The 22,765-nt window shown below is 40.2% G+C and overlaps 1 protein-coding gene across 2 annotated transcripts in view; it reads left to right on the forward strand.

The window, feature by feature from the left end:
* SEMA3D (semaphorin 3D) overlaps nucleotides 1-22,765 on the forward strand; it is a 151,433-nt gene that overhangs the window by 113,252 nt on the left and 15,416 nt on the right. For both annotated transcript variants that reach the window (XM_075489611.1, XM_075489681.1), the window contains exons 10-15: nucleotides 297-366; nucleotides 1,772-1,916; nucleotides 14,081-14,303; nucleotides 17,371-17,459; nucleotides 19,284-19,325; nucleotides 20,569-20,726. In XM_075489611.1, the coding sequence (XP_075345726.1) occupies nucleotides 297-366; nucleotides 1,772-1,916; nucleotides 14,081-14,303; nucleotides 17,371-17,459; nucleotides 19,284-19,325; nucleotides 20,569-20,726 (727 nt within the window). The remainder of the gene's footprint in view (nucleotides 1-296; nucleotides 367-1,771; nucleotides 1,917-14,080; nucleotides 14,304-17,370; nucleotides 17,460-19,283; nucleotides 19,326-20,568; nucleotides 20,727-22,765) is intronic.

The following is a 22,765-nucleotide window of genomic DNA, read 5'->3' on the forward strand; positions in this document are numbered from 1 at the left end:
TCTGTCTTTTATCAGCAGTCCCTGATTATAACTGGAATTAGTGTGGTCGGAAACATGGGGTTTTTCACTTTCACTCCAAAAGCTGGAAAGTGAAAAGCTGATTCTGTGTAAAAACCAGACTATCTGCAAGTGGACAAACTTCAGAATATTTGCACAAGTTCACATGGCAGAAATTAAAATTCAGACAAAAATAAAGCTTTGTTATGTATTTACAAATCTCCAAATTATAAATGGTAAATGCAGAAATGGTCAACGGATGTTTAATTAAAAAAAACCCCACATTTTTCCCATTGCAGAAGATATATTCTTACTTTCTACAAGAGATGAGAGAAACCCGCTTGTATATGGAGTCTTCACTACAACAAGGTATGCATTAGGATCATGTTTGCCTCTGGAAGCAAATGCTGAAGATCTTACCCAGGCCTTTTATTAAACCCTTCCGTTACTAGATCCTGATTCCTGAGAGCAGTGAGAGACTGCTTGAATAAGGCTTGCAATATCGGGACTGTAGTCACTAAGGACAATATTTTCAGCAGTGAAAATATAAATTATGTCCCTAAATCTTTGTGTGTCTGACTTTTAAGAAAATAATGGAAAATAATGGAAAATATAATGGAATATTAAAAAATAAATAATAAATAAAATCAAATAATAAATAATAAATAATATAAAAATAATGGAAATTTAACAATTAAAAGCATGTTAGTTTATTTCAACCTAATCTAGTTGAATTTACAAATTTTAATCATGTTTATTGAGCAACCAGTAGTTACTATTTAAGACAAAACTTTGTCGTAAAGCATTATTTCTGAAAGCAACAATTTGATATCAGCTGTTTCTTAGGATCAAAACCCACTATGCTCTAAAGTAATATTTCAGTGTTTTTATAGACAGAAGTTGATGGAAGAATAACCCTTTATCTCATGGGGATAGATTAATTAATTAATGAACCTCTCAGCTGTGATAGTGAGGTACTTTATATAGAATTGTCAGAAAGGAAATAAATAATTCTTTCTTTTGTCTCCAGAATCTTTGAATTAAATGTAAATAATAAGGACTAGCCGAACGCTGAACAGTATGAGTACAATGAAAAATAGCCAAGGCACTCCTTAAATCAGAAGCAGCTACTACAGTGGCTCCATAGAATATATAACCACATAAAATATTTAAAATTGAATGAAATGTTCCACAGTGAATGAAAGGGCATATGAAGTAACTAAAGTACATGCCTGGCATGGTATTCTTTGGAAAACTGAACTATTTGAGGTTTTCTTTGAGAAAAATACATAAAAAAAAGGAAAAAGACATAGAAGAAGAAATAAATGTTTATTTCTATCTCTTTTTATTGTCTGTCCAATGCAACTTGTAATTCTCGGACACGTCACCTGTAATATCACTAATATAGTGACTTCCAGATGTGAACACAATGTAAAAGAATGTCCTTCATTTGCAGAAGATTCTAATCATGATAGCTAATACATGATAGCTGGAACCTGTCAGCCACTAGAAAAACCAGCAGTCTATCAAGTGGTCCCAGAGGTTAAGTCCAGGTTTCAACCCAGCAAAGCTGTAAACTGTAATAAAGTGATATTAAATATCTGTAGTTATCAGACCTGTCCACACGGTCTGTTATTTAGCACCACTTATATCAACTCTCAGTTGTAGGATTGATCCAAACCCCATCAGACTCTGGAATTAATTAATTCACTGGATGAGGCATGCACGGAAGATGTGTTTACAATATACATATCAATCTGTCTGCTTTTTTCAGCTCTGTCTTCAAGGGCTCTGCAGTTTGTGTGTACAGCATGGCAGATATCAGAGCTGTTTTCAATGGCCCTTATGCTCACAAAGAGAGTGTGGATCATCGGTGGGTACAATATGAAGGTCGTATCCCGTATCCCAGACCTGGTACAGTAAGTGTCTCCTTAATTACGTACTTCTATTTTTACTCAAAACCAGTCATACTTCACAGACCACCCCCTAGATTGGTAATTTATATTTTCCACTCATGATGTTTCAAATTATCCTCTAAATCCTTTCCCTTCTGTGACAGCTCAAACGTCTACCTACCCTTTATAAGTTTATATATATAGATACATGTTTTTCCATGTCTCTGAGATAACATTGTGTCCAGACTGTCTATTTCCTGATTGTTTCTCATATTGTCCTAAGTAAGTTTCTCATGTGTCCTAAGTAAGGAGTTATTTGCTGGAGATTTTATGTGATGAAAGATAAGTGATAGGAAGAAAAAAGAAGTTTAATATCTGGAAACACTTCTAAATCCCAATCTCCTAGACTTCAGATGTAACAATCGGGCCAAAACAAAGAAGAAAATTTTGAAAGAGTTATTAAAAAATTCTTTCCCCACTTCTGTCTTGGTATTAAATTTGGAAAAGCATGGACCTGCATTGCAGCTGAGGAAGAAAATGGTATTTCCAAAAAATGCATCTGCTTTAAAAAGTTCATCGCAGCTCTGAGCAACTCTTTTACGTGGAATGTAAGAGAAATGATTTAAGAGTAAGATAGAGATTACCCAGGATAGCTTTACATTATCTTGATCAGGTATTCAGTGAACTAGTACTAGGCAGCTGCATAAATCCAGCCAAGCACTGAGCCACTGCGGTTGGACTGCTGCTGATGCCTTTCCTAGAAGCCATCTGGGCGTTTCTGCACTATTTCTCTGACATCAGCACTGGTGTAACCTTTGCTTCAAGCCAGATTATCTAGCTTATTTAGCTCTTCTTTTCACACATTTGCTCGTGTCTCTGTGGTGTTTTCTTCGTAATCCTTCCAATGGACCCAACTGCATGGTCCAAGCCCATGCTGTTTGCTGCGCTCGGTGGTCCCAGGCTTCAGCAGGTCAGGCCCTGAGCTCTGATTCCCTCCTCTCGACTGCAGGCAAGTTGCAAAGGGCAGCTCTCTTTATAAAGAGTAAGGCAGCTCCAGAGACCGATTTGGCCTGCTTAGGATCTGCGCTGCTGGAGCAAATACGCTCCTAATTTAGACAATTTAGACACTGTAGGCTTGCGCATCTCTCTCCCATGCAGAATATATAGTGCCCCCAGAAAAGAAGATTACATTTAATTTTTTTTTTTTTTTTTTTTTGTAAGCAACTCCATTACTGGTTAAGAAGTGCAGCTGCATTTAGTTTTAAGTACAAAAATGGTGCCAGTGAGAACAATAGCTGGTCCCATGGCATCTAAAGAGATTAAAATAACTCTCTTTAAAAACTCAGAGTGCCCCATAAGGATGAACACTCTGCACAGATAGACGGGTCATAAGCTCATTGCATTTTTGAGTGTATTAGCCATCACATGGTTGAGCTGGGATTCACAAGGAAGGAAACATGTCATGCTGGAGCATGTCAATGCTGATCTTTATCACTGATTTGAATATCCATGCTTGCAAGTATTTTGAAAGTTGGAAAGTTTAAAGATAAATGGATATTGTCCACAAGCCGCCCCTTAACTCTCCAACTGCTTTCTTTAAGCACCTGATAACAGCTGTGAGAAAATGGTCTCATAAAAATCCTTATGACCTTCATACCCAGTGGATTTCTGTAGGAGTTTATCTGACCAAAGACTGAAAAGGGAAGTGGATTTTGCTGAAGAAAGCTCTCGGAAGAAAAATATCTGTAATATTTGCTATGTAGATAAGGTAAATGTATTGCTGCATAGTTATTTATCTTTTGTCTTAGTGAGCTGGCCTACTCTCAGACTTCAACATACTTCAGGCTCAGTTTAATATAGGGTATCGAAATAAGCAGATTCATGCCATGCTCTCATCTTATAATGGGCTATGCCAAACCTCTGGATACTAACAGATTTAGGCAGGGATCTGAAAAACTAGGCAGTGCTCAAAGGCAAGGAAAAGCAGCATGCTACACCCCTGCAGAACACTGCAGCGTGAATGTTGAAACGCTCTCCCTTAAAGATTAATTTCATCATTTCTTGCCAGCTATGGGGTGGTTCAGGAATGCTCAGAACAAAGCCAAAGAGGGATAATCTATCCTTTTTTAAGTTACTAGAGCATTTTTGAAATTTAAGCTCTACCTAAGTGTTGCCTACCTAAGTTAGCACAGCCAACACTGCTATGCTGATTTTATATTTCATGTTTTAAGTTACTGGTGAAGTCTAAAAATGGCTATAGTAGGAAATGAGTTTCCTTTGATGTTTGTTTTCGAGAGAGGCATTGACTTCCTTTCAGCATTTATACAGAAGCAGGAGACTGCTTACCCTAATTTAACTTTCTGCTCAGCTGCCTTTATCTCCTAAGTAAATAAAGCTGTTCACTATAGAGGCTGTGACCACTTTGATATTGAAATTTTGACAAAATGCTTCCTGTGGCAATTTGTGTCGGAGATAAACTCCCAACATGACCATGATATCATGCCTTCGCAATGCTGAGCAGCGTGCAGGCAGCAGCAGCCCCTGCCTGCCCTGGCGCTGGTGCTGCGGCGTGGTCTGCCTGCCCTCTGCCGTCGTCGCAAGCCCCCTGACCGGGGTGACTGGGGATCTCTGGCACGCTCCACACCATTGATGCTGCAAAGCGTACAGCTCTTTTACCCTAACTTCTCCCAGCAGTATTAAAGAGCAAGTGGAAATAATGGAAATTAAACAGAGGCAAGGCTTCGAGTCTATTTCACTTTTGAAGCTGAAAAAAAAGAGACAGAAAAAACATGCAGCAGGCAGCCCCGGCACAAAGGGCGATTTGAAAACCGAGGGAGCTTTTGCTCTATCTTCTTTAGCTGTTTAAAAATTGGACTTGCAAGTCTGCAGCTGTCCCCAGATAGCAAATCCAGTTTTCTTCTAGTCTCCGAGGGTTTCACCCAGGAAATTATCCATTGATAAAGAAATCATCAAGGACATTCTTTAAACTGTGTTCTGTATTCTGAAACAGAGTGTTCTTAATGCCCTCCCAGTAATCACAGAAGGCATTTGAACAAGATTTTCAGTGAATTAAGAGGAAAAAACATTTCTAGCCTATCTATTTAGCTGTAACCATTGCAGTATCAGAGGCGCTCACAGTGCCCATTTGGAAATTCTGATGGGATACAAAGGAGTCATCCTCATTTCCTTGATGGTGAGTAAATGGCATTGAGGTCAGATTTTTAGAGGAATGTCAGTGTTTAAAGATGCAGATTAACTGTTAGTCTGATCTACTGCAGAACCTAGGACTCTTAACTGCTATCCAAGGCAACGCCAAATAGTTTTGGTAGATCTGGGTATTTTACTAACTGATTTGCCAAAGGTTCAAAACAAAGCTCTGCATCAGCAAAGTAAGATTGTTGCAGTCTAAGTCACTTCTTAGCTGCAAAAGGAAACAGCCCAGCACATTGCTTTTGTCCATTTGAAGAGCTTTGTGTCTCCGCTTTTTCCAATCCAGATCTGAATACGGCCTTGAGCTCCTGAATTCTTTGTGTATTTTTTTTAAAAAACAAGTTCCTTCACAAGCCCTCAGATTCTCCTGTGATCTTTTTCATCTTTTACTCTCTATATGGCCTTTTCTCCCTTTCTTCAGTGAAACCCCTTCCGTTATTTCTTCTGCTAATCCCGTGCACGGGCTGATTGAGATGTGGTGTCCATCCCATTGGGACTTGGCTGAGCCACAGAGGAATACTGTCTGCCAAAAAGCCTCCCCCTGTCCTCCCGTCTGGTTCGTTTTGCTCCTTTAATAAGTGTGTTCATAAAACATTGAGGGTTGCACAGGTTTCCCTTGTTATTTTTAGACTTATCTTCCTCTTTCACCTGATCTTTTATGGGGTAGACTGCATTCTTTGCTTCTCCAATTCCTCTCTCCTTTGATCTCACCACTGTAAATGGGGCTGCTTAATTAAGTGAAATGTTTCACTTTATGGGTTTATTTTCCTGAGAAAGCCTCCTCCACCTCCTCTTACTTACCAACCTGCTTTCCCCAACATGAATCCCCTTTCAATTCATAGCAGCCTTTCGAAACGCTGCGAACCCAGTCACCTTTCCCGCTGGCAAAGGTCGGCTGAGAATTGCAAAGTGCCACCTGCGAAGTCAAGTTCACTCACCTAGCTGGTCTCAGCCCAGTTAGCCTCAGATTAATGCTCTCTTATGTCAGCCTTTTCTATCAACAACACAGGTGTGTTAAATAGAAAAGCAATACAAAGTGCTCAAGACAAACACTGGAACAGGGTAGCACAAATCTCGCATAACCAGTGGGATGCAAACTCTATCTTAAAAAAAGAATGGGACTTCAATTTATTTGTAGGGATTTTTTCATTTGTTTTGTTTGTGCTTTTTGTAGCAGGGGTGGAGTGAGGTTGATTCCCTTTAAAATTTGTGCTGTTTGTTTGTCTCCTGCAGAACCTGACTCATTCCCCTTTCCCCTGCCCTCTTCCAGGCCTGCTCTGTGTAGCTGCAAGGTTAGCCTGAAAGTCTCCCTGCTGAGTGTCCAGTTCTTCTGGCACAACCCATCCATCCTGTAGAGAAGCACTAAGGCTTTTTGCAGGCATGTCCAAATGCAAAATGTATTGTCCAGCTCTGATCAGACTACAGAGAAGAAGCCACACGGTATTTAGGCCACTCAGGAACCCAAGTTTCACCTTCAGAATGGCTTATGGTTGAATCTCCAGTGGCACATGAGTGCCTACACCCTGAGAGTCATCTCTCAGCTGTCATGTAATCCACAGAAGATGATAAACCTATAAGTACCCCATTTTTTAATGTACTTCTGGGCATCTTGGAAGCTTACACCAATCCTCAGTGTTACATCTCAGACTTTGCATTTCTTTATAAACTCTACAAATAAAGTTCAATGTGTTGGGTGTGTGGGAGGTTCTCATTTAATACAGAAGTGACTAGTTGAAGGTAGTTCTTCTGTTTCTCTGCTTTTTGCTTGATGGATCAGTGATAAGGGAACTTATTTAGAGTTTGGAAGACTTTACATTACATAGTAGGAGAATGCTGACTACAAGGCCATATCTCCTTGCTAGTTAAATATTTGTTCACTGAGAGCTTGGGAGAAAAGGACCATGTGGTTAATTCATTCCTTCTGAGGGAGGGTCTGCTGCTCCAGTTCCTACTGCACTTAACATAAAATAGAGAGCTTTTCAGAGGAAAAGAGATCTCCTTTCCTGGTTAACATCTGAACAGCATTCTTACTACTTTTGGCTAAGCTGAGAGGTAATTATCCCATGAAAAGTGAAACACCTTCAACAGGAAGGAGCGAAGAGCTCCCTGGATGGCTCTGGTCCATGCGCCTGGAATGGAGGGACACCTCCCCTAGGAGGGAAGCCCAGACTAAGACATCTAATTCCCCAGTACGGGAGAGATTTAAGAAATATTTCACTCCTTAATGTTTCAAACTGGCTACTTCAGATGGTCCCAAGAGAGTGACTTGCTGGTGTGGTGCTTAGTTCTCCTTGTGAAACGCGTAAGAATTCCCAGCCTGGACTCTGCAAAATCTGCCAGGCAGATGCCTACTGCACTCAGTATTATCAGGTCCCGGTTGTGTATCTAGCCTATGGGTGTTTGAGTCTCATTAAGTGGGTCTAAGGCTCAATGTGACTTGAAATAGAAACCCTTTTGAAGCTCACAGGGAACAGCATTCTGTTATAAAACTGTCAGTAGACAACAGCACTGCTGAACTAAAGATGCATCGTTAAATGAAAAGGATATTTTTTCAGATACCTTATAGCTCGGTTCCCAAATAATTGTCACAATTTTAATATGTGTTAGATCCAGCAGCTCTTACTGACTTCGCTGGATGGTGTGAAACACTATGCATTTTGGCAAATTGGAGGTTTATTTAGGAGCCTAACTTCTGGCACCAGCTTTTGAAAATCTTGGCCAGGGTTCCCACATAATGTTAACACAGTCACACCGTATGTCTCAGTATTGTGTGAGATCTACACATCCAGTGCTCTGCTAAGCTGCAAATTTAATAAGACAAGTGAAAAAAAGAGAAAAGCTTACATATGTGCTGTGTTGCTAAGTTAGTGTGTATTTGCTTTTATTTGAGACAGATTAGCCTTAATTTGCCACCTCCTGATTATATTTGGATACAAATAAAAGGTGAGGGAATAAAAGGCATCTTTGTAGATCATCTAGGATCAGGACTTAGTCCAGGGTGATTATTGTCAAATCAAGCTCACACAGAAGGCACTGGAAAAACTTTAAGTAACTATTGAATTGATTCTTTAAAAGTTTTATGCCACAGAGTTTATATAGCAGTTGAATAGAGATGCCCTTAGCACTTCCAACTCTGTTTATTTTTTTCTTTTTTTTTCTTTTTTTTTGTTTTGTTTACTTTTCATTTCTTAACATGTGTATTTGTATGAAGTTCTCATTCACAGCAGTGAAGGCCTAACCAACCTCAGAGGAATAAATTATATGGTGAATAAGTTTCTTGCAGGATTCTTATCTAGCAGTACTAATTTTACTAATTTAATGTGATTCATTTTTCTTGATGTCAGCTATCTAGAAGAAAAGCATCAAGTCTGAGCTAGTTGTTTAGACTTCTGTATCAGAAAGAAAGAGATAGGCACCTCCTCTGTGCAGTTCACGCACAGCCAAGATAAGAATCTAGGTCAAGTGAGATGAATCCCACCCTGTTGCAAAAGCAGATGATGCTGAGAGAGCACAGTGATGGTGTTATAAGAACTTTTATGGAGCCAGATTCTCTTGTAGTCCACGTGAAACAACCCTGCCAACCTACTCCTGTGACCTTTGATATAAATGCAAATTTCTTATTGTCTCCAGTGGGAGATGTCACATATCTGAGACATCTGGTGCTGATGATGTGAATAAATGTCCTCTGTGAACTGGGCAGAGAACATTGATATCACTATCACGAGACATGCAACAGGATGTGAACTCACATTTTCAGAGTTGAAAGGCTGCTTCACTCACCCACTTGGCCATGCAGCCTTTACTATCATACATCCTATTGATTGCTATGAAAGGAAGCACAAGCCTACAGGAATTGTTCTGCAGTGATGGGTGGACACAGCTTTAAACAGCTGCCTGAGGGCTTTGCCAAAGGGTGGCCAAAATTAATTTTTCATTCCCCTGTTCCATCCATCATGACACAGTGAGTGATGCCTCTGGAAATAGCTCCCTTGGCCAAGCATAACAGGGTCACCCCTGCCCAGCTGTTCTTGGTGGTCATGCTGTTTTAGGATGGGATCCAAAGCCCACTGAAATAATTGGAAAAGGCCCTGTTGACTCAAGCTTATCTTTGGATCAGACCCTTAGTCCTTGTTTCTAAAGTAGCTAAATTAGCTGTGCAAGCTGGCAAAGATTTCCCTATATCATGCATGGTAGGGTTTGGGCCTTTGGGATTACTGTAACAACTTTATAGTTCCATAGTGGTAGACATTTTATCCTAGTGGTTTTTCGTATGTGATGTCATTGCTCTCATCTTCCTCTCTTGATGCATTTTTGGCAGAAATCTAGGACATCTTTAAGACCCACAGGGCTACTCCCATTATTCACATAGAAATAGACTTCTGGGATTGAGCTGTGAATAGGTGAGCAATCAATGAATTTCTGGAAGATGTGTACTGTAACTCAGAGTAGTGGGTGAGAACGTGAACCACAGAAAATGCACAGATAAGGGAAAATCAGCCTCTAGTACACAGTGCGGGGGAAGAGAGTTATTGCATGGTGGGGAAGAAGTTAATTTGTTTCTCATCCTGTATAGAATAAATTGATGCAAAATTTTCATTCAAAGGCAATTAAAACACACGTATTCCTTTCTATTGATTCCAATAAACTTTAGTTCAACCCCTGCAAAGATGAACATGCTCTTGGAATCAGTAGGGTTTTTAAGGTCTGATTCCGGTATAAGTGGCAAAGACACAGACCTTGGTTGTTCTAAAGGTAAGGAGAGATGTTCATTCCTGAAGTCCTGCTCATGTACCAAGTGTGCACATGATTTGGTTTCTGTGTAGTTATTGTGCTGTCTGAATCATTTATCCTGTATTGTGGTTCGCTTTATTTTTTACCCCGAAGTCTAAAATCTAATATTTTTTTTGTCACAGCCTTTCTGTAGTCTCTTTTGCTATATAATACAAAAGCATGTATTTCTTTGTGAAATTATTTAACTGATATTGTTATCTTAAAAAGCCAAGCTGACGACAGCCCACCTCAAGGGTGTAACCTTGCAAAGACTTTAATTTGTGAAAGCACAGCAGAAAACAGAATGTGGGAGATCATACCCAGAGGGTGAAGTTCCTACAGAAATGCTGGCATAAAACCCCTAGGGACAACTGACTACAATATATGTTTCCAATTGAACTATTTTTTCAATAGGACTTTCCTCTTCTTCTTTTTTACTTGTATTAAACAGTATTTTCAAGGGATGTCCTTTGAGTAGTTATCACAGGACAAGAATACAAACCCATGTCTTTTTTTCTTGTCAGTCCTTTCACAGCTGTACATTAACTTGTATAGTGAAACAGTATGACTGAATATGCGATGGAATATATCTTAATTCAAATTGGCACAGGTTTACTGTCCATGGAGAAATTTTAAAAATCTATTAGGTGATTCAGGAGCCTAAGACCTATTTTCAATAAGCAATTTCAGAGCCTTTATGAAGATGAGGATGCACAGGCTTAACTCTTATGGATTGAAACAACGCTAAGCAAGTGGGCACTTGCACAAAATCTGTTAGGTCTCTAGATAGCCATAAAAAACAGTCCAAGCAAGGAATGGAAATAGGTTGTAGACTCTTAAATCACTTGGGCTACAACTCTGTTAAATAAAACCAGAGGTCAAGTTCCCTCCCTGTGGCAGTGTTTGGGGTCTAAGGTAGACCAGAAACTGTCCCCAACAGGCATTTCAGATGTGGCTGTAGATGTGGATGTAGAACATCAGCTGGTCTGTGCTTCACTGGCCTGTTTTGTTTCTGAATATACAGGTAGTCTCTGATACTTTTGAGAATGTTATCCTCAGTCAGAAATTTTTGTCTAACTAGTTGTTATTGTCTTTGCATTTAGGATATTTATACAGGTGCATGTTCATGTAGAACTGTATATGATGAAAATACTTCTGCATTGTATTAGCTGTATTTACTGCATGAAGAATTCATCCTTAGGCCTGTGTACACAATACCTGTATGCACTGGGCAGAGGCTACATTCCCTTTTTAGCAAGCACTACCACAGGATGAGCTGTGTGCTTCCCTCAGCCCAGGAAGAGAACAGGCGGTGGAAACCCAAGGGAGAAAAGGGTCCAGCCTGGTCCTGAGCCTGTGGGGATGGATTTGCTGCTAGTGGCTGATGTTGTGTAGCTGTGAGAAGAGAGTTTGCCAGCAATGGAGGAAGGACATGCTCAGCCCTTGGCGCTGTGTGTTTTGTTCCTAATGCAAATGTTTTGGATAATGCCAAACCTTACATAGTGGAACAAATCCTAACCGCAAGCCCTTAACTGGCACCATAGATTGAACACGTCAAACTGGAGATTTGGGAATGTGAACTAAAGTCTCCTCTGTTGAAATTAGCCATGAAGGACTGTAGAGCAACTTCACCGCAAATCTTAACTTTCTCCTGGCAGACTACAAAGGCATTATTTAATCACATTTCTTTCTTCACAGGCTGTGTAATGGCTCCATCTGGCAGGAAACACAGGGATTACGTAGTTAAAAATAGTGTTTAAAAAGATGCAATCAACAGTTTATATGTAAAAGGATGTCGCCAACTGGAATAGTGTTTCCAGTTGGTCTTACCATTATCCAGGCTTTGTAGTGCCCCATTAACACGTCTAGATGCCTCCAGATTCAAAAGAGAAGCTTTCTCAGACTCAGATTAGAGACCGAGTGTAAACAAGGGACAGAAAACAGATACAAACAGCCATGGGGAGGAAAGCAGAGATAGCTGAGCATAGGAGATGATGGGTCACCAACATGACTGACCTTGCAAATATGTTCCTGGGCTCACCTCGAAAGGCACAGAAGCAGAAGGGAAAAATTTGAAGGAGGTTGAAGAGGTGGGTTTGTGGGTGGTCTTCAAGCAAGATGTGTAAGAACCAACTTACTTTGTGTAAGCCAAAGAAACAGCTGAATTTATTAGTTTACCAGTATGGGTCTAATAGAGGTGGGAGCCAACCCCAGCAATAAATGAGTGATACTGGGGAAGTGTCTGAGGGAGTGATCGCTGTAGCGGTTGTCTGGACCAGAAGAGGAAGAGACTGTGCTGTTCAAAGCCAGAGAAAAGGATGCTGCAGCAGCCGAGCTGTGGGCTTGGGCATGAGTTTCAGCTATGTGGATGAGTAAGGAAAGTCACTTCTGAGAAATAATGAGCTACAGCTACATTCTCGCATCTGGAGAATCTGCCTTTTTTAGGAAAAAAACAAAAATGGGAGGCATAGGAGGAGCAGTTCACTGAAAAGTTATGGCCTCTGATTGCAGGCCATATACAGGGAAAAGATAGATGGGGGTGTTTCCAGTCCAGAAAAATGAACATGGTTAAAGCATTTACTAGGGGCCTTCTGCCGCAGTAACTCTGAGCGTATCTCCCAAGAGAAAGCAAGCCGTTAGTCTAACATCGGGGCATGCTGGTGAGGATTTTGCCCAATTCTGTCTCACTGCATCAACAGGGCACAAACTCAGCCTCAATAAGAGGAGCAGAAATGCAAAGAGCAGAAAAACTTTGATCTGTGAGAGGATCCTGCACTTTAAATACTTGAGATTATCCCATGGTAGCCACCGGAGGGCACTCGAGACTTGCTGTTGAACGTCCCTGACACTGATACCTGCACCAGTTCAGCCTGTAACAAATTTAACTGCATGTTGGTACCTGTGCCTTGCAATGAGCTAGACAGCATGACAGGTCTCCTTCACTCCAGACTTGATTTCCTTGTCTTTGTAAAATATCCAACGTGATAAGGTGCCCATGAGTATGGCAGGGAACGAGGACGTGAAATTCATTGCAGAGGTACTGAGCCCATCATGAGATTTTCTCTAGTTTTAAAGCAAAGCTTTGAAAAAATGAAGTAATGGTGACCAAATGCTGCTTTGGGATGAGAAAACTTGATTTCTTACTGGCTTCACAGCTCTTCTCACATAAAATTTGATTTCTGCTTGAATATGGATTGAATTTGTGACTTATTCATAAGACCAAATTTCCAAAGTGGCCTGCACTGATAACATCTATTATGGTATTATATATAAGTAGTTTCTAAATATTTAAAGAAAAATTAGATATTTTCTTATATTATTAAATTGTTTATGGCTAAGTTTTGCTGGCTCCAATATATGATTAAAAAAAAAAGTTCAAAGTGCATCACAGTACTGAATGTACTGCTTGAATGTTAGCAATAATAATGTCTTTTCATTATTGGTGATAGTGGTATGAATATTAAGGCATGTCTCGTACTCTCTTCAGGAACACTGCTAGATGAAGAAACATAAAGGGTCTTGGTTATGGTCTTAAAGACCATTTGGTAATAAAACTCAAAAACTTTATGTAGCTATTAGAAGTTTGTGTTTACAGATATGTTAATACAATAAATATGAATTAATTCACATTTTATCTAACATCAAACAGACAACTTATCTTTTCTAATGCTGTCTTCTTTTCCTGAGTATCTTGGAGAAGCTAAGGAAGTTCAGCTCCCCTCTAAGTTTTAATTTAGGTTATCAAAATCTCTGACTGAGAAAGAAGAAAAGCCTGTAAGAATTTTTCTTCAAAGCTTTCATATATCTGTAGGTAGTTGCCGGTGTGGGCATATAATTAACAGGTTTTGGGTGGTTTTAAAAGATAAAGGAGAATAGGTGGGAGCAGGATAAAGGAAAATAAAGATGAGGGGGAAGACCTTTTGACAAGAGGTAAAAATGAAAAGAGAAGAGGAGAGAGTGGAGAAATGAGGGAGAAAACGACCCTTTGAAGAACCAGAGGAGCACACACCACCAGTGTGCTCCCATGCTTTCAAATCAACGCTGAGCTTTTTCAATTGTAAATCAAATTACCAGCCACTGGCAAATGTGCTTTACAAACCGAGATAGCTGAGCTGGACCAGGCAACTTTCCTACCACACAAAGAAACCTGCAGGTTACTTGTACTTTTTCTTAACCTCTCATCTTCCTGTTCTCTCTCTTTCATTCAGTGTCCAAGCAAAACCTATGATCCGCTCATAAAGTCTACCAGAGACTTTCCCGATGAAGTCATTAGCTTTATTAAACGCCATCCACTGATGTACAAATCCGTTTACCCAGTGACGGGAGGACCGGTATTCACTCGAATCAACGTGGACTATCGTCTGACTCAGATTGTGGTGGATCACGTCATGGCAGAGGATGGGCAATATGATGTTATTTTCCTAGGAACAGGTATGAGAGAGGACTTCCACTATCATTCTGCACAAAGCACATCCTTTAGAACACTTTTACTCCAGCAGGTCCTGAATAAACCTGTTGATTAACATCTTTTTCCTACACATGCAGCTTCGGGAAACATTTAGATGCTCATGATTCTGTACCAGGTCTTCATGCAAATGCTAAGATTAGATTAATTTGTCAACTCAAGAGATTGCTACTATTGGGATTTTAATGCTTCCTGGTCCCTAGGTGATAAACCAGTTAAGGGTCAGAGTACCTGGACTTTCTTACTCTCTGAGTACCATTCAGTACCTGTCTTTACATTACATGGTAGGCTGGCTCCAATTCCTGCTGGCAGCACGTCAATAACCAATTAAAAGAAAAAAAATTAACCGTAATAACTTCAAGGAGTACTTCCTATTATCAGTAGTGACATGGTGCTTCAGCATTAATTGTCATGTGACATTGAACAGCTAAGAAAGATTTAAAATTGAGCCTAAGGCAACAATTCCACTTAAATACTTTTAAAGATATAACTTAGCAACATGAATAGTGTCAAACAAGAGGACCAAGATTGAGAGGTTAAACTACTCAGGGAAGAAACCTGCTTTGCAGGTTTTTTTATGCATAATTATGTATCTATTTACGTTTTTATGATAGTTATATGACTTAAGGAAAAAGTCTAGTTTTACCATAGTAGTTAAATTCATGAATCACCCAACAGCATGGTATGCTAATAAACATTAACATACCTATTCATAACATTTCTGAAGTAATAATCTACCTTCTTACTCCACTGGAATTTCTTGTTCTTAATCCACAATTTGATGTTCTCTGACTAGTAATAGGTCTTATAAAGCACTTCTCACTGGTAGATCTGAATGCTTTAGTAAGGATGTCATTGCCATTACCCCCATCTCACAGGAGGTGAAACCAAGGTACATGGAGGTGAAAAGGTTTATCCAAGGGCAGTGAATGAGCTACTGCCATGAGCTGCAGGGAAATTAAGATTTCTGTTTGAATCCTGCCCCAGTGCTATTGGGTTGCACAGCATTTTATCTGGCCTATAAGCAAATTTGGTGTCATATAGTGTAGTTTGATAGGCTTGGATATTCGGAAGTGATTTGGGGAAAGGAGTGGATTGTCACAGAGTACTCGTCGCCTCTTATAAAGTGTGGTTTGTCTCAGCCTCCAAGAGCTTCCCAGCTGCGTTATCACACACACAAGTCCAGAGATAGCCTCTCTCTTGGACCATTAATGTCTTTCAGCTCAATCCTTCTCACAACTGTTGTCTCCCCCAAAAAAAGACAGTGTGACAGTCCCTCTATGATCCCCACAAGTCAAGTACAGTGGTGTCAGAGAGAAAAGCACAGTTTCATAAAAAAGAGCATTGAAGTGCTGTTTGCCGCCCTGCTGCCTGAGAAGGCTGGCAATAAGCTTTAGCCGTGATGACGGAAAATCCTCGTTGCTTTCTGAGTGCAATCTTTAATATACTCAACAGAGAAGGAAAGGGAACACATTCCCGAGCTGTGAGATGCCTAGGATTTGGGGGTACTCACTAAAACTGACTTTTCTTCTGATAACAGTGAGAAAAAGTAATTTAAAACTTAGCTGTTCAAAAAGATGAGTTCACTAGTTAAAACGTACAAAATATTCTTTTAGTGGCTATAGAAGTTGCTTTCAGATGTTTGCTATCCTCCGCTATAAAATTTGTCATAGGAATAAAATTATATTGAGAGACCAGCAACTCAAATACTCCCAGGTTAACTCTTACTACCCAGCACCAATGCTAATTCTTTCAGAGTAAATCGTCCGGTTTAGAGGTGTCAAGGCCAGCATGTACCATGCAGTCACTAGGTGGCACTCCATAATATGCAGATATTTATTTATCTGCAGTGCCTTCCTTAAAAGTGAGTTTTCTTTTCCAGAAGCACATGGTTTTGTTCTATTTTATCCTCTAAACTAGTCCTATGGAAAAAAATAAACTCAAAGATGAAATTTCAAATATTATATAGAGAGGCTGAACACAGATATGCCAAATAACCCAGGAGATTTCGAACAGCAGAAGATCAGAAGCTTATTATATGTTTGAATGTATGCAACCAACTTGTACATATGCAGGCTTTGGCAATTATGTCAAACAAACAAACAAACAAAAGCTCTAATACATAAGGCAAACTGAAATACTTTTGGCTTTGGTTGGTAATATGATCTTCAGTAGTTTGGGAAAAGAAGACTGAAAAATCTCATTCTTTCCATTATAGTGTATTATTTTTCATCATTGCAATACTATGCATAGTGCTTAAGACTAAGCTGTGCTGTGTCATTTCTATGCTGCACATCCCAGCACCCAGCCCACTTCCCCTGAGCAGTTTTTAAGGTTCTTTTTAAGGCCATTCAAGATTCACCAATGTGTAATGGTCTGAGATGAAATGAGCAGCTATTTTTTTTTCACCAAGCAGGAATTCAGGTTAAAATTGATGAACAGATTTAACTTAAAAAAATTCTCTAGATAACTCCAAAGAAGCAATTTCTGTAATGACTAAATTGAGATGTTGATGTTGAATGGAGATTTTGTTCAAAAATTTCCCTAAACTGAAAAGATAAATGAAAAAAGTGCATTACTTAACTCCCCACATTAAAATGAAACCTACTTAAGGTGCTATACTGGATGAAAATTAATTCTATAAAAAAGAGAAAATAATTTTCTGCCAATTTAGTCCCCTAAGCTGGATCTCTTTGGGGTTATATGGGCCCCAATTCTGGCTCAAAGAAATGTGCAGAAACTTCTCGCTGGCAGCGTGGATGTGCTTGTCTGCGTTTGTGTGTGTGTTTGCGTAGCAGGAGAGTGAGACCATCCCTGCCAGAAGCAGCCTACCGTTGTGTTAGCTCAGCCATGCAGTAAAAACCATAAATGTATTGTATAGAGTTATGTAATAGCAACAGATGCAGATAGGGATAGATGTTGCTTGAAGGCTACATCCTTGATGCGTTAGCTTTATCTTCAGGGCATGAAATGGAGTGGCACATATGTACTGAAACATAACTGTGGGGTTTACATGGTAAACATTTGTTTCAGACGTAGGCACAGTCCTGAAAGTTGTGAGTATCACAAAGGAGAAGTGGACTAAGGAGGAGGTGGTCCTGGAAGAGCTGCAGATATTCAAGGTAAGCGTTAACAGCCACAACATCAGGGGATTTTAAGGCCCAAACTGTCTGGTTGGTTGTTTACTGGAACTAGTTCAGGTTTCCAGAGGGACACTATGTAAATTTTTAAATGCCTTGGTATTCTTTGGGTAAGTCAGTTGAAAAAAGTCCAGAACCAAACAGACCATGATTTTTCAAACTCATAGAAAGCCTCATTTATCATGCCTTGTTCTAGTTTGAAATCTTATTATGAGCCCAAATTTTTTTATGAGTAGAATTTTATTTTTAATGCAAATTTTTCTATTCTCTCAGCTTTGGGACTATTCTTAGTACAATTATAATTATTTTTAAAACAAACAAACAAACAAAATTCCGCAGATGCAGAGAAATTCTTTAAAATAACAAATTTAGAAATTGAAAACATAAAGAAGATAAAACAAAGTTAGTTTTGATTATCAATGTGTTTTAATTTATTGGCGAAGGCTGACTCAATGTTTTTGACCATTTTGATTTGGTTATTCTGGCTGAGTGAAAAAGGAGAAAAGTAACTGGAGCCTTGCTAACACCAATGACTTTTTCATAAATAGAGCTTGTAAAAAACCCAACCTCCTTTCTGTTGCACAGGCACAATTTCTGATTAACCTCATTGCTGGTGAGGGAGCTGACATCGACATAGCATTACAGTAGGAAAATGGAGACCTGTGTGTCTTCCCTACTGATTTTCTTTTCCATTTAGTAGTTTCTTCTTCATTCTTTGCATTCTCACTTTGCTTTCTTCTCATTCTGTATAGCTCGTGTTCAGTTTTCCCCTTGCTTTTTCATCAATTTTATCTGCATCCCTGACATTTTGATTACTTTCTCTCACATCCTCTCTCCTATGTGCTATACAAGGTCTTAGCCAGAATTTCTGTCCATACTAAATAAATGAATTTGGGACTTAGAGACAGTGTTTTCCAATTGTAAGGACAGGATCTTTAATAATTATTTCAAAGACTATATTTCTCCATATGCTTTTTAATATGTCATGTGTATGATGAAACTTTGATTTCAAGGATCTCCATGTCGTCTTCCCACTGTCTTGGACACCAATTATAAATATCCCTTTGAAAATTTCAAGATTACTCAGTGGCCTGCCAAGTAATCAGCAGTTTCAGTATGTGCACCAGTTTGCTGCATTCTTAAAATATAACGTCAAGGGCAAACGTACCATATCATATTTAAAACACAAAAAAGGTTATTTTTTTTCCTGCTCAGCAGACATTCCTTCACATTTTTATTGAATTATAACTGTTACCTCTATGTTTTTGAATCTAGAAAAATGAAGGGGGTGAAGGGCTGAAAAAACATCCCTTATTTCCTCGACTGCATTAACATTAAACAATAGGCTTAGATTAATCATCTTCTATTAGGCGATAGATAATACTCAGAGCTTTGTCCTGTTCTTACAGCAGTCACTGACAAAAATTTCACTGTCTCTCATAGCAGTGAAATACATCCTGGTGCAGAGGATCTGCCTATGTATCCCTTAAATGCCATCTAAGCCTTTCAAATAGTGCTTAATAAGAACTTAAGTTGATGTGAAGGCTCATTGCCAGTCTCCAGGATGGGATAGATTGCAGACTCTAAGAATTAAAGTCTGTTGCCTCATAAGCAGCAGGGAAAATTTATGGGAGGTATTTTTGGAAGCATGAATGTGGTGTTTCTGTTTTTTTGGTTTTAATATTTGTTTAAACCAAGAAAATGGATCTGTAATTTTATTTACTTTTTGTATGTTAAGTTCTGTGCTCTTTTTCATTAAGAACGGGGAATGTGTAAACTAATGCACCTTACTAATTCGTTTTTCAGCACCCTTCGTTTATCTCGACCATGGAGATTTCTCAGAAGCAGGTAATCACAAGCTCGTTTAATTAGCATATATGGTACGCTGAGCACTTAGCTTGTTATTTTCAGGTGATGCCTGTTACTGGCCAAGCTTTCCATGGATGACTCTTAAAATGTATCTGGAAAGAAGGAGATATGTTTGAGCTTGTTTGTCTGCCTAATTCACGTTTGCTTACAAACAGTAATTTGTGTACCCAAGCTGGTAATTATTCATGGGAACAAATCTTTAGTCATACAGTAGTGGCATTTGTGAATGAAGTCAGTGCACGTTCATTTTCTGGACACCAGAAATACTCGTCTCTTTACAATCTAGTAACAAATTATTATTACTATTATTGTTGTTATTTTTATTAGTAGTCAAGAGAGATCAGGGCCTCATTGTGCTAAAATCTGTGTGCACACAGACTGGAAACCAGTCCCCTCTAAAACTGCGGTCTAAATGTGGGTGGTCCAATCCTGGCAGCCACTGGGGCCAGTCCCAGTTGGGAATCTCCCGATGGGAAACGGTTTTACGGCAGCTCCGGGCTCTATGATGGCTACGTGCACGTTCGGGCGGCAGCGTGACACCAGAGCCATACCTCCCTGCCCCGCAGAAGTGGCCAGAGCAGCTCCGGCGCAACACGCCTTCCTCACGCGGGAGGAGGTATTTTGCCGTTCAGGCACGCACAGCACAGCTGGGCCCCATCTCCCCTGAAAAAAGGTGGCAGGCCAGCTGGAAGGACTGCATGAGCCAGCTCCAGCTCAACTGCAAGCACTCGGACCACCCTTGTCTCAACAGGCAATCTACTCACACGTTGGGCAGAGGGGAGTAATATTATCCCCATCCTACCTAAGGATCAGAAGCAGAAGATGAAGTTTTATTCACACAAGGTCATCCCTAGTTCCCAGGTTCTTAACGTCACGGCTATCCAGCCACTTGTTTTTAAATGTGTTATTAAGCCATTCTTTCCATGGTTTGCTTCTGATTTTTTATTACAGCACAAATCTAAAGGTGTAAGGGTGTTGAATGCTGGTGTTTTTCCAGGACTGCAGCCCCCTTCCCTCTCTGCTGTATTGTCAGGGATTGATGGGGACTGACCAGTTCACACTGAGCCCTGAGAAACATTTTATGGTAAAGGAGGAATTCTCCCTCGTTTTGTAAAATCTGGGACAAGGTTGAAAGTCTGCAAGTGTGGCACTGAAGAAGGGAACTTTTTAAATGGGCTACTTGGAGAACGCTCCTAATGCATTCGCTTTGCCTGATTTGCAGCAACAATTGTACATTGGTTCCAGGGATGGATTGGTTCAGCTCTCTCTGCACAGATGTCATACGTATGGGAAGGCTTGTGCAGACTGCTGCCTTGCCAGAGACCCATACTGTGCCTGGGATGGAAACTCATGTTCCAGATATGCCCCTACTTCTAAAAGGTAAGAAAAAAAATGCAACCTGCGGTGAAAGATCTTGCTGCTTGAAGAATTTTAGAGGTTCCCAATCAGAACACGTTGCCTTTTTACATAGCATGTCATTTGCCTTAAAATTTGATCATACTCTGGCCATGTTTCATATTTCTGCTCAAAGAGCTGTGAAGACGACACAGCATTGTTTAAGTGTGTGTGACAGTAACTCAGCTACTGCAGCTAACGTCATAAAGCCATCACTTTCCTTTTTTATGCAGAATGCTTTAAGGCATGAGATGCTCAGACGGAGGTCCAGGTTGTGGCTGACTCTGCCTGAGATGCAAGAGCCTCTCTTAAGCTTCTGCCTTTTGCATAGGGCACCACTGTAGTTATAAAGTGGAGTTTAACATAGTATCCCAGCATGGTCAGTAATAAAACACATTTAATTCCCTGATCTAAACGAACAAGCTTCTCCTGTCTGATTTAACTAACCCAGCTAACTTGGCTCAATGAGTGTCACTCTCATCGATTGTATTTGTGGTCTAGCCATGAGAGGGAGACAGAGATTTAAGTACTGTGATTTGACCACATCAGGAGCAGTTTTTCCCCAGTGAAAGAAGTTTCATCTGAACTTTCTGTACTCACCAGCTAGGACAGCAGCATGAATCTGCATGGAGGGAGAGCATTCTGCAGGCTCTAGCAGTGCAGTACCTAAGTTGCTGGATGTGTCTCTTGGAGTTTTTGGCTGATTTAGCCAGAACTCTGAGCTCGCTCCTTGAGTTAGAATCCCTCACAGCCTCTTCATTCCCCTTTGGACGAAGCCTTCCTAACGAAGCCTGCCATTCTTGCAGTGAGGGTCGGAAGTTGCAGACTGAGCTTAGGCTCTGGAAAGAGACTTTCTACCTTAGGGGCTGCAGGGCTGGGACCTGAGCAATTAGACAAACCATTGAAGTTAATGACTCATAGGTTATCGTGTCATGGTGTCAAGGAACTTTATATGTTTTCCCTCAAAGCCAAAGCAAACTAAATTCAGAGAAGCATAAATGAAAGGAGAAAAGCAAGTGTTCAGGCTCACTGCAAAGTTAGTGACACATGAGGTTTGCTGAAGCCCGAGGTGGGCTGGGACACGGAGATTGATGGTCCATGCTTTTTAACAGATGTGCAGTTTGGTGGGAAGGCCAAAAGTCTTTGGCTCCGAAACAGGGGATAGGTGACTGGCCTTGGGAATCCTCCAGTAGAACAGTTACTTGAATATTTTTCTTCTGTGTAGCAGCCTGTGCTTCCAGCATGTTTACAGCTCTTACCACAGTGGACAGCTCAGCCTCGGGAACCCGCTGTCCTGCCGTGGGCGTTGCTCTGCACATAGGAGGTCCCACTCCTGTTACCTCTGGTGGGGCTGTGAGGGAGGAACCAGTTCCTCCCTGGGTCTCCAATTCTTCTACTAAAAACTTTAATTACAAACTTTTGTTTGTAGCTCCTCAGAGATAAATGCAATCATCCACAGAGGAAGAGTTTACTTTTTTTTTTTTTTAATGCTATTAGACTGAAATTACACTAAATCTCAGTGAGTTTAAGTAACACGCCCAGATATTAGCAGGCAAGTTAGTTGTGGAAGGGAGCAGACCACCTCAGACCATCGTCTCAAGCTTTTTTCTGTCCATAAAGATGAAAGATAATCAGATTTGTCAATTGTTAGTTACCAAATTAAAACATACGCTTTTCTCCCTTCGTTTTAAAAGTTGGTTTACTAGTCAGTATTGCCTTGGGCTGATCCTAAGCTCAAGTTTGAATGTCACCTATTGAACCTCAGATCTTTTCCATGACATACAACATTAAGGATGTTTTTAGGTGTTTTGAAGATAGTCAACCCCACCAGGAGACCCGTGCCCCATGCTCCTAAAACAGGTTTAGATGCTCTTTCTGTCTCTGTATTGCATGCTCTTTAGTCTAGGCAGATTTTTTTCTCTCCCTTTTTCTCTTTCCCCTCCCAGTGGTTTTCCCAAATCACAGGCTCTTCTCTTGATGTCAATTGTACAAATCTCTCTAGGCCACATGCTGCTTTGAGGGTG

The sequence above is a fragment of the Mycteria americana genome, chromosome 1 (genome assembly GCF_035582795.1).
Source record: "Mycteria americana isolate JAX WOST 10 ecotype Jacksonville Zoo and Gardens chromosome 1, USCA_MyAme_1.0, whole genome shotgun sequence".
NCBI classification, from domain to species: domain Eukaryota; kingdom Metazoa; phylum Chordata; class Aves; order Ciconiiformes; family Ciconiidae; genus Mycteria; species Mycteria americana.